This window comes from Patella vulgata, chromosome 2 (assembly GCF_932274485.2).
Source record: "Patella vulgata chromosome 2, xgPatVulg1.2, whole genome shotgun sequence".
NCBI classification, from domain to species: Eukaryota; Metazoa; Mollusca; class Gastropoda; family Patellidae; genus Patella; species Patella vulgata.
This window is the reverse complement of record NC_065880.2, coordinates 521,039-533,940: the sequence shown is the minus strand read 5'-3', so window position 1 is coordinate 533,940 and position 12,902 is coordinate 521,039. Positions and strand designations below refer to the sequence as shown.

The window sequence follows — 12,902 nt, the reverse complement described above, 5'->3', positions numbered from 1 at the left end:
GAAAACTCAAAACAAATGAATGCATGACAACTCAGGCCAAATACCACTCAGACCAAAACCGGCCGGATCAGTTAATAGATCACTCGGACCAAGATAGAAGATCACTCGGACCAAGACCGTATATCACTTGTACCAAGGCAGAAGATCGCTCGGACCAAGATAGAAGACCACTCGGACCAAGATAGAAGACCACTCCGACCAATGTTTTTGAAATAATACAGTGTTGTTTTAATAAATTGATAATAGTGTTTGTTTTAATATTAAAGTGTTATTTTAATAAATTGATATTTATGTTTGTTTTTCTACATTTGTTTTCTTTTTAACTGTCTTATCATCTCATCATGAAGCATAGAAAAAAATCTCAACGAGTCATCAACAACTGAATAGTTATTAATTCGTATACTTGTATTTCGGAAAAGACTATTCTTTGTGTGTACTATATTTATCATTTGTACCGCCTTTTATTGCAAGCTTGTCGTGGAATGCGTGTCAAAGTTCAGTTTACGTTTTATCATTAAAATCGGTAGGGACTTTGAATAATCGTGCATGTCGTGTAAATATTTTCAATTAAATTCATCAACATATCATTCCGTTTTTAATAATATTGTACTTTTACCAGAATCTATGATTACCAAAGAACACAGGGCTGGATTAACCATTAAAGATACCTTCCCTGTACAAACTGTGTGATTTGATGATATATTTGGACTAAAAACTTATTCAAACTAATTAATCTATCATAATTGTGCTTTAAATCCTTCTCAAAACATTGTATTCGCGAGAAAATACCCCAAGATTTAAAAATCTATTAAATTAAGTCATGTTGGTGTCACGTGACCTTGCATATACAAGACGATGTGGTCTTTAATCGCTGTCCATTTATCATAAATATTGAAGCCTAATTAAATTCTCGGATTATCCACTGTCCACGTCTTTTCCCGCGATTTTTATCTCAGAAAATGTTGTATGTTTAAGTTTCTCACTTTTTACTAGTCCGCTCACCATCAAGTTTATCAACATATACATCAAGCGCTCACTAACGCTGAGAGATCCGACAATCTTCGCGTTCAACCTTTGACGCCACCCGGGTTGCCTGTTAGGGAAACCCTTCTTTTTTTGTCCCGTATGCGCTCCATGGGTGTTTTTCAGGAAATCCAGTATTTTTCTAGTAAGATTGGATGTTTCTACTTTCCATATATACCACAATTGCCATACTTTTATTGGAAATAACTACCTGATAAAAAGTTTTCTGAGAAAGTATCTTTAAGCGAAATAAGAATTTTAAATAAGTTTTTCATTTTTTCGTCTTTTCTTTCTATCAATGTTTTATCGTTTGGTAGGGCCTTTTAATAATCACGTTATTCACGTTAATATTTTCTTACGTGGTTTGAGTTGGCCTTTTTCAAAAACATTCATCGGTTAAATCAAATATGCAAAAATACTTACCCGTAAAATATAATAAAGATACTATTTGTTAATCAAAATATTAGGTTGAGTGGTCTTATAAGTTTATGATATGATGACGGTCTGAAAAGTTCTAAGCCTAGATCAGAATAGATCAATTGGGTTGAAACAAACGTTTGCCACCAACAAGTACCATCATTGAATGAATCATAGACATAAGAACTACAACTATAGTGTTATTATTGTCTTCGTACCAGACCATCTTGTGAACCTATCAATTGAAATACTACAAAACTGGCTATAGGACAGTTATCAAGTACCAGCAACTGAAAGGACTAACCCCAACACATGGTCTCCACTTTAGGGGTTGATGCCTCTTTAATTTAAGCATGACTGAGAGAGCCTTGACGATGAAGGCCATCAACAACAAAAATTCAAGAAAACAGTACTTGGGTGCATGGCTGATCAACGATTGGTCTTTTAAATAAATAAATAACAATATATTGAGTAGTCATTTATTTTAATTTGGCCCGAGTGGTCTTCTAATCGTGGTCGGGATGCTCTTCTAATCTCGGCCCGAGTGATCTTCTTATCTTAGTCCCAATGCTCTTCTAATCTCGGCCTGAGTGGTTTTCTTATCTTGGTCCGAGTGGTCTTCTAATCAAGGTCTGAGTGGTCTTGGTCCAAATGGGTTTCTGTCTTGTTCGGAGTGGTCTTCTGTCTTAGTGGTGACGTACTTGTCTTGGTGCGAATTGTCTTCTATTATTGGTCCGAATGGTCTTCTAAGCTTGGTCCGAATGGTCTTCAAATGTTGGTCCGATGTCTGGCTGTTTCATTTGCCTCTCTATATCACCCAAAACAAGCAAATCATAACCCAGTACTACCAAATACTTATCAAATATTATAAAATACAAACCTAATATCGTCAAATAGCAGCACATTAGTATAATAACTGCAACAAATGTTCGATAATTTGATGAAAATTGAAATATTTACGCAGTTATCTCCCTTTACAACCGATAAATATTGTTACCGATGTAAAATAAAGTGATCTATATGTCTGCTCAGTTTGGATAAGTTGACTCTTCGCATCAATGAGATATTAAGTACTGAAATTGGTGGTAAAAAAAACAAGTGAAACTACAGATTTTTTTACCATTTTCAACACCGGAAAAGCCATCTCAGCATTTCCATGGGTGGATCAATTACTCTAACATTTTATATACGTATGTTTAGGCACTAGGTACAATGTAAGCCAATAGACAAAAATGGATGAAATCCCAAAATTGAGCCTTATCACTTCCTGTATGGTCTTATTGCGGACACATCCTTAATTATGACTTTTTTTCTGATTTTTCAATCCATGTACCCGAGTTAAAGGAATCACAGAGTTCTAATCACCAACATGCTACTGTCTGTACTTACCAGATATATCGGGTTTAGCCGCTTCTTCAATATTGGTATTCGCTTTATTTTCAGTGTCTGTTTCTGTTTTTATTCTGTCACTTTGATCTGTCTGTACCATTGTATCATGGCTGGGGTCATCTTCAATATAAAATGATTCAATTACAAAATGAACTGTGGTAAGTTAGTAATTGACTACAAAAGTGTTTCATAATACCAGCGGAACTAGATTAAATACCAACGTTATTTAACAATTTATTGATCTGATTTCGTTTTCATTTGAACACTCAACAATTTGCAAAAAGGTATCTTCGAAACTGCAGTATGTGGAACAGACCAGGGTTAATTGTGATGTCAGTGGAAATGAAATATCATCATTACACAGTTTGAAGTATTGCAAATCTAATGGATAATAGGACATTAATAAGTAATGAGTAACTGAAAGATTACATTTCAAACATTATTATGTAATGGTCAACTATATTTCAATCCTTTTATTTGAATATTATATATCTGACAAAAGTCAAATATTATGTAATGGTCAACTATATCTCAATCTTTTTATTTCAAATTTGAATAATAACTTTATATATTTAATCCAGCAGATTAACAAAAATCACAAAATTTAAATCAGTTTTACGAATAAAAACGACGTTTTAGAATTTTGTTTTTATATTAAACTTCACCTAAAACATGTAAGTTTAAACAATTACAAACAAAAATGTTGTTTTTAAATTAAACTCCATCTAAGACATGTAAGTTTAAACAAGGTGGCTATTTGAACTGATATAGATTTTAATCAAAGATCAGTAATACTTAGTACTAATTGTATTCAATAGAAGTATGTCCTTTGTATTTCTTGTTCACTTACTAAATCCCATAGAAACAATTTAATTCTAGTTCACATATTCAAAAAAAACCCCATACCATTAGAGATAAAAGTTCACATATTCATTTTTTTCAGAATTAAAATCGTTTCTCGACACAAACTAGGTCATTTCGGGGATATATTTCAATAATTCGCCTGCGCGTATAGAGGTCTTTAGCAGTGGGAGGAAACCGGAGATCGCATTTATTCATTTAGATGGTAATGACATCACAGCGACATCGTCACCTGTGAATATATACCAGACAATTTGTTCAATAGTGACATTATTCGAAGCATCGGTGAAAATTTGAGAAGAGGAAATTTTTCAAAGTCGTCTGGATTGATTGACACAGGTGTTTTATTTGATAATATTGAGTAGTATTTGGTAGTACCGGGTTATTATTTGCTTGTTTTGGGTAATAGGGGAGGGGGGGGGATGGAACAGCCACAGACATCGGTTATAGCATTGGAGGTACATGTCCTGCGATATAACTCGCTATTTTCTAAAGAAATCAAGTAGGCTAATATGCTTATTTTGCACCATTATGTTGTAGCACATGTATGTGGTGATATTGGGGTGGTATTGGTAGTATTGGGTAAATCTTCCCACCTGTGAGGAGGTTATTCAAATTAAATATAATTTGTTTCACTAATTTAAATAATTCGCTCATCAATTTCAAACAGATTGGCTGATGAGTATTTTCGTCACCAGAGTAGTCTTAAGGTTCCACGAAGTGAAACAAGAGTCATAACTCTGGAAATAATTCATGGACATTGCTGAAATTCCATAGGCTTGTTCGTCTCACTAATTTGAATAAAGCATATATATATGGCCTACATATTTTTGGCAGATTGGACAATAACTTTTCTCGTTAGCACCTAATCAATTAATCAATCAATTGCTTTATTGTAAAAAAAAATATGGTTGTCTTTTAACTGAGTTTGTGGGTTTCAGAAATGAATGCACATCCTGCTTTGTGTATGACATCTATCACATGATATCTTGCTAGATATTATAATACATATGTAAGTGGTGATGATTTTAAACTTACCTTGTGTTGTGTTCATGGTTTCCATGGTAGTTCCACTCTTTAAATGGTTAATAACAATGATGTAGGCCTTCTTGTTGTTTGTTTTATGTAATATATCCATTAGTGTATCCATTGTATTGATTGAGGCTTCTGATGAAACTATATCCTCTTTGTCTTTTTCATTCAAACAGCCATCTTGTAAAAGAAGATTACATAGCTTTACGAAATCTATGTTTCGAATATCTACCGTCTGTTTTAATTTTTCCACTTCAAAGATTTGTTGTTGTGAATCTGTCGCAGTCTTCAAATCTATCTCTTGTCCTGGTGGATCAGCATGAGTCACTTTGGCGATTTGTGGTTGTTGATCTGTCACAGAGTTGACATCTTTTTCTTGATCCGATGGCTTCCACTTCTTGAGTTCTTCCCGCAATGCTTTACGCTCCTTTTCACTTTGGTCAAATTTCTTCTCCAGCTCAGTTTCTCTTTGGTCAAATTTCTTCTCTCGCGCCTTAAATTCCTTCTCTCGCTTCTTAAATGTCTCCTCATTTTCTTCTTTCAGCCGGAGTTGTTGTTTGAGTTCTTTTTCTTGTTCTTCTTGTTGTTTGAGTTCTCTTTCTTTCAGCTTGAGTTGTTGTTTAAAATCTCTTTCTTGCAGCTCAAGGTGTTGTTTAAGTTCCCGCTCTACTTTAGTTTTCTCTTCTTCTAGCTTCTGGAGCTTGTCTTGGTATAACTTCTTAGCTTCCTCGAACATTGTATTTCTGTAGTGGTCGCCGTTATTGTTTCTTTTTGTTTCCAGCAAGAGTCTTAAAATACCATGAACATCATCAGGCTGAGGGTTTTCGTTGTTGATAAGAGAATGTCGATTATCACAGTAATCTTCCAGGAATTCTTTAAATTCTGGATTTGCATCTTTATAATATTCTGTAAATGACCTTTTTTGAAGTGCATCTTTTTTTGTAAAAATAATCACACCATATGTTTTTAGGCACTCCCCAAATAAATCTGTGTATTGTTCTATGGTTTCCAAAACATGTCTATCAATCCTACCAATAGGTAACACAAACGAAAATATATGGGGTCCTGGTGCCAGACCATCTATACTTTTGGCAAGCTCCATTGTTACGTCTTGGTGTGAAATTTTGGTATCAGATAACCCCGGAGTATCAAGTATTCTGAAAAGATACTTTTCACCGTCTACCTCTCTGACACGATGTTTGCATGAGTTAAACCGTGTAACCGAGGCAGCGCTTGATTCAGATTTAAATCTAGTATCTTTTGATAAATCCAATATACTATTCCCCAGGGCACTTTTACCAACACCAGTTTTCCCAATTAATATTACACGCACTTCCGCTTCTGAAATTGAGAGGAAATATCATAGGCGTGTTGACGTCTCGGAAGTAGGGTAGGCAGACCAAACTCAGGGGGTAGGTGAGGGATGAAACTGTGGCACATATTAGATTTGATCTGAGGTATAGCTGAGCCATGGCGCACCATACTTTGACACTTGGTTGAGGGATTATGATTAAGGTCTGAAGATCTGAACATGGACATAGTAACCACCAAGTACTTAACGACCTGGTTGGAACAAGGAAAGGGCAACGGGAAAAGAGGGCACAATATTATCATTGGGGCAATGGGAATATGATAACATTGGTGTTGGCATTCGAAATTCGGGGACACTTTTTCGGAAGGAAGGGCACATAGCCACACACCCCTATACCCTGGTTAGAACTCTCATCGGATTCTAGTTTTATCAACCCTTTTCGGCTTCTTTCGTTGTTTTATTTATGAGGGCATCTAGCATAAATACATAAATACAAATAATATGTTTATAAATTCACATTTTTTATCCATAGGAACTAATCAGTTCTTGTGGGCAATACAAATATGGTGATAAACTGTCAATTGCCTTCAATGGGTTTTAACGTCCTACTTTTCTCTACCGACTGGGTTAATGAAGACAGCTAGTAATTCGGCATTAACACAATAAATAACTGAATTCAACATATGGGGCCATCGCGGTATTAAAATAAAGGACTATATTAACATGTCGGTGTATTAAAATAAAGGACTGTATTAACACGTGGGTGTATTAAAATAAAGGACTATATTAACACGTGGTTATATTAAAATAAAGGACTATATTAACACGTGGGTGTATTAAATTAAAGGACTATATTAACATGTGAGTATATTAAAATAAAGGACTATATTAACACGTCGGTGTATTAAAATAAAGGACTATATTAACATGTGAGTATATTAAAATAAAGGACTATATTAGCATGTGGGTGTATTAAAATAAAGGACTATATTAGCATGTGGGTGTATTAAAATAAAGGACTATATTAACAAGTGGGTGTAAAGGACTATATTAACATGTGGGTGTATTAAAATATGCATGTGTTAAGAAACAAATCCATTCATATTTATGAACATGTAGAATAATAGTACAGAATTTTAGTACAAATCCCACATAATGGGACTGAAGTATAATCTTTAAAATATTTATTTCCAGTATCTGTAATCCATCAGTCAGATTGGAAATACAAAACAAAGCTTCTAAACAAATGCTTTCTTAGAACAAATATTGAACTTACTGACAATTTCTAGGTTAGCTGGAAGTGAATCACTCATTCCGTCATTAACTGTAACTGTTAGAGTCACACAATTACAGGTAAACACAGGATCTGACGTAACATGTACACGTAATTCATTGTCTACAATGTAAAATATTAATCTATATATAGTAACAAGTATTTATCAATCACTCTAGTATCATTTGATTGTAGGACAGAAACAGCTAAATTGTACCAAATAAACCGACAGATATCAATCCAATATATATCGGTTGAACGTAAATCAAGAAATGTATATATATAGTATCTATTTCTTACAGCATTTTTTTTACTCGAATTATATTCATCGGTCTCAAAAAGTCTAGAAAACCAAATTGATAAGTTGGAAGTTGAAAGTTCTTATACACAGTCAACAGTTTACATATAGCATCTAAAGTCAAATAATTAGTTATTTTTGCCTTTATTTATTCAAACAACCATTAAGAGCCCTGCAAAGAATTAGGGACACTTGTTTGACATTTCCATAGAAATAATAAATTAAGCACAAATTCTGAGGCCCTCATTTTGATAATCTTTCCAAATATTTTAATCGTATACATACGTTCAGGATAGAGAATGAAATATTGTTCAGCTTCTTCGGGATGCCAACTCGATTTAAATTTGAGTGGTTGATTAGTGGATGTTTCACCAGTTACAGTAAATATAAGCCCTTTACGTCCTTCTATTGCTACAGCATCCGGTAAATTGGTGATTTTACATGTTCTATTTACTGTAATATATAAATGTTTAGATAACTCCTAAAAACAAAAGCTAACTAAGGGCATTAACTACGTCGTCTTGTACATTATATGTTTGGAACAATCAAAGTATTTATGGCATTAAAAGAAGTTATTTCTTGAAGATTTAACACTGTTACAGTATCTCTATAAATTAGACCGTTAAAAACATCGTCGTCATGTGCTATTTTTCTATAAACTTGTCGGTGAACAGATCAGTCATTTTTAAAAATGTATATTTCCATTCTAGTATATCACTGCTTTCTTTATTTGTTATCATTCTGGAGTTACGTACTGAATTGTACTTAAGCAAAGTAAAGTCTGTTTGGTCATTGACTGGATTTGAAATGTTTAAATTCAAAGTAGCGGATTATTATTATTACTCAACTTTTACATAATAATGTACCCAGATGATCTTTACGGAAAATTAATACCACAATAATATATCTCAAAATAAAATATTGCCTTAAATCAGGATAATATATAAAGGAGGGGGGGGAGGGTCATGCCCCATGGCTAACCAGGTGCGGCGTAGGCTCAGTAAAAAAGATTCTGACCGGGCCAAATTTCCTTCACAGTACACTGTATCAGGTATGTCCGTCTTCAATAGCTCAGAAAAGTAAGGTGTCGAATCCCATTTCATTTCGTTTAAATTTATTGCACGCTTATAACCAGATTGTTACAAAAGTCATACCATAGACTTTTTATCTGGTTGTGCCAATATGCAAAACTAACTATTACGAAATTGTAAATCAGGGCTTTTTCGCTTACATTTTGCCATCATTGTGTTGTAGATAATCAGTACCATTTATAGATTTAGTCTACGTAGTTAATACTTGTTTAATTCGTATTAATCAAATGCATGTGATCATGTTTTGGTTTATCTGCACCATATTGTTATTAATGGTATATCAACACCACGATGCCATTATTAATTTATATTGTCATAATGGTTTATCATTATTATTGCCTAACATTGACAACAATAATCACCGTGCCTGGTATGAATGTGGACCACGTGCATATGTATTCTTATAAATAACTATATTTTAATTATATTTATAACCCTTGACCATGGTTTTTCACAACATGTGAAAGCTAACAGTAAAGCCTGTGTGAAAGATATACACCCCGGCTTAAAAACAGTCCGACTCGAAAATTCCTTGCCATTTCTTCAATTATTAATTAAAATGGCTAAAACGTAATGACATACCTGGAATTGTCAGCCCTTTGCTTTCTTCATCTATTAGTGAGTGATCATATGTATCATCAGTATCTGTAATAGAAACATACATATTAGTAAGTTCAGAACCGTACCATGTAAACAAAGATAGGTTGCCAGATAACGAAACATACCTAAAATATTTGAAACTGATTACCAGTGACAACCCCATTTTAAGCAATTATCAGAAATCATTACAATTTGTTTAGCTTCTAGTTATGCCCCATGACAACGTTTCGAACAAAACATTAACTATTGTAAATTAAAAAGCTTTTCAGGTTTTGAATGAACTTCGTCTCGAAAACATGCACAACATTGTTCAAAAGTTTCAAGGACAATAACTCTGCCAGTAATTATTGAATAACCTTTTAAACATTGTATATAAATTTTAAATCAAATGGATATTAACTGTAGCCTCTAGAAAGTCCACAAAATTTTTCAAAGGGCCATAATTAACGTAGTAATTATCGAATAGTCTTCTTCATCTCATAACTTTAAACACCGTGTATAAATCTAGTTCAATCAGCTAAATATTCTCTGGAGCTTGTGAACGGACAGAAAATTATCATTATGGAAGGCGAAATATGTTGCCAAAATCAACAGACGAACAGATGCATTTAATACTCTCCGCTTTTTACATGGTATTTAGTTATGAAAAAGCCAACTGAAATATGTAAATAATCGTATCAAATGTACATTGTGCTATTTTACTTACCTGATGCTAATTGTTCGGCTACTGCTCTATATTCTAATTTATTTAAACAGTGGATGAATTTAGAATATGCATTTGTACCACAAGTCCGAAGAGTATCTAGAAATTTACGTATCATTGCCTTGGTACCCTCAGATTTCGCTCTGTTGATTACTTCCAAGTCATCTTCATTTAGTACAAATTTTTCAGTTAAACTGTCTAATAATGGTTGTAGAGGTCTCAGATTCTCGATTAAATACACATAGTTAGATATTATCCTATGTTCATCTTCAGGTAACATCTTCCCCTTCTCTCTTCTAGGTATAACGTTTCTCCTCTCAGCATTGGGTGAGCTCTCTTGGTATTCTACTGAGAAAATAAACACCACAATATTATACCTGTGTCTATAATAACAATATTATAACAACAAGGTTTGTTTATCAGTCGTTAAGATAATAACGATTACTATTAACAAACTAAAATTCAATTAATTATGTTTGCAGTGTAATGCCTATTTTTCGAGATATTATCCCTGAAGTTATGACATCGTATTTCTGATGTTACCATGTCATATAATCTTAATGTTAATTTCTGGAAAACATCAATCTATAATAGTGTTGCAGTGAACAAGGGTTGCAGCATATTTGTTGTCTGTGTCGGCAATTACAACACACTTAAATCTGTTTAACAGCAACATCCCATTAAACATGCATTATGCAAGAGCTAATCGACAAAACCATAATCAACTATCGATGACATCATATTGGTCCTATTTTCAGTAAATTAAATCTTAAAATGGCGAAGGAAGGGTAAGCCTCGAACAACCTGTGTGGTGGCTACAACCTCTGCACACATCTTGTCAAACATTCAAAGGCTAATATCTTCGCCCAGAATAAAGTAATTTGAATGAAAATTTCAATATATTCATTTTTTAACTATTATAGTGACGACGTCCAGTTCTTTATCTAAATCTTACATAATGACCTTCATTGGCATTTAGTTCTGCCCCATGCTAACGTTTAATATACACATTTAATTTCACGAATTTAGCTATTCAAGTTATCAATGGCTCTTTTCTAGGAGAGATTTCACGTCATTTTTGCAAAGTGATCAAGGACCATAACTCTGGTAGTAATTATCAAAATCGTTGCAAATTGTATGACCTAAACATGAACTCAGTTGGATATTAACTTCAGTCTCTTGAGCGTCCATATGATTTGCCATAGTGATCAATGGCCAATGGCCATAACTCTGGCAGTAATTATCGGAAATTGTTGAAATAGTCTAAATTTGAAGTCAATCGGATATTTACCGCCTATAGAAGCCTCAATACTCTAGAGCGTCCACCAGCAATTGTGAGCGAATGGACCAACGGACGGGGAAGACGACAATATACGACCACATTTGAATGTAGTATGTATGTAGTACAAACTGAATACAACAGCCTTTTTAGTTTACAAAAAACAAAAATAGGCTGCGATTTGAAAATATGAAACATACGCCCACAGCAGTTAAATCATCCGAGAAGTCAGCAAGGGTTGACGCATATGTATTCTTTTGTAGGTAATGGGAGAATTTACAAGCCACTGAATTCATTTTCTGCAAATCTAATGATAACTTCTGCCGTTAGATCATTTACAGGGTTCATCAAAGTGAAACAAGGGTCATAACTGTAAGGCATTAACGGACATTGGTGAAATTCAAAACTCTTCTTCGTTTTACTAATTTAAATAAAGCATGTAAATTTAATATAGATCGGAAGATAACTTAAGTCTTTAGAGCATTCACAAGTTTCAACAAAGTGAAACACGTGCCATAACTCTAAGAGTTATAAACAGAAATTGCTTAAATGCGATAGGCATCTTCGTTTTACAAATTGAAATAGTACATGTAAATTAAATACAGATCGGATGATAACTTTAGTTGTTAGAGCTTTCACAGGGTTCAATAAAGCGACACACGAACGGACTGATGGACGGATGACAATACGACCACATTTTCATGTGGGTGAAGTGGGTGTATTAAAATTATATACAAGAAAGGGGACTAGAAAGCCATTTTATGGTGATTCAATAAAAAGCACATTGTTCATCAGAAATTACCCTTTTGTGGTATATTCATTTCTGCCATGTCATCTCTGGCCATGCGACCTTGTTTACTTCTCTTCTTGCTTGTCGCTTCCTGCGAGTACGCCATGATTATCTGGTTATCTGAAACTGTACAAAGCAAACAAACATTTCGCTATATCTTCCAACATTTAACAAGAGATGAAAGGCAGAATCGATATTTCTCGTCCCCTGGTTATCAAAATGCTTGACATTGAATTCTTAAAATCACAGGCAGGACTGGGGAGATGGTGGGGTATCTCTGAAATGGAAGGTGATGGGTATGACATTTCTGATATGTTCTCAATGCTTCAAATTAAATTCCAGAAAACTTTGCGTTCAGAATGTTTTCAGTAAGGAGAGGTAACTATGGCCAGGAAGAATTAGAGCATAGTCATATTGATAACACAGCATAGCATTAGTATCACATACTTTTACACTATTTGCGTACGAGGAGCGCCCATCCGACAGTTTCGTCCGATTTTTACGAAATTCGAACCAATGTAATGGTGATATATTGAAACGTTTTATGAAATCGGATAAAAATTGTGACCTCTAGAGGATCTACATGCTAAAACAGAGATTTTTCGTAAAATCAGGGGCCATAATCAAGGAACGTAGCGTCTGATATGCGAAAATATAGAAAAGCGCCAAGGTCTGAGAGATATAAACATATATTTTAAGTTTCATCAAAATGGGATAACAAATGCGACTTCTAGAGTCTATAGTGTCCACAGCCTTCGAATTGCATACTTTTACACTATTTGCGTACAAGGAGCGGCCGTTTTTTCCGGCAGTTTCGGTCCAACTATCACGAAT

General features: G+C 34.2%; 2 protein-coding genes across 4 annotated transcripts in view; both read right to left on the bottom strand.

Annotated features, from left to right (window-relative positions):
- The window catches only part of LOC130010524 (uncharacterized), a 243,736-nt gene that overhangs the window by 29,737 nt on the left and 201,097 nt on the right, over window positions 1-12,902 (bottom strand). For all 3 annotated transcript variants that reach the window (XM_056098981.1, XM_056098982.1, XM_056098983.1), the window contains 7 exons: window positions 12,081-12,194; window positions 10,003-10,347; window positions 9,279-9,341; window positions 7,891-8,058; window positions 7,311-7,430; window positions 4,729-6,063; window positions 2,830-2,949 (listed from right to left, as the gene is read on the bottom strand). In XM_056098981.1, coding sequence (XP_055954956.1) covers window positions 2,830-2,949; window positions 4,729-6,063; window positions 7,311-7,430; window positions 7,891-8,058; window positions 9,279-9,341; window positions 10,003-10,347; window positions 12,081-12,194 — 2,265 coding nt within the window. The remainder of the gene's footprint in view (window positions 1-2,829; window positions 2,950-4,728; window positions 6,064-7,310; window positions 7,431-7,890; window positions 8,059-9,278; window positions 9,342-10,002; window positions 10,348-12,080; window positions 12,195-12,902) is intronic.
- Window positions 1-12,902, bottom strand: part of LOC126811618 (reticulocyte-binding protein homolog 2a) — a 170,665-nt gene that overhangs the window by 121,051 nt on the left and 36,712 nt on the right. The gene's annotated exons all lie outside the window — the stretch shown is intronic.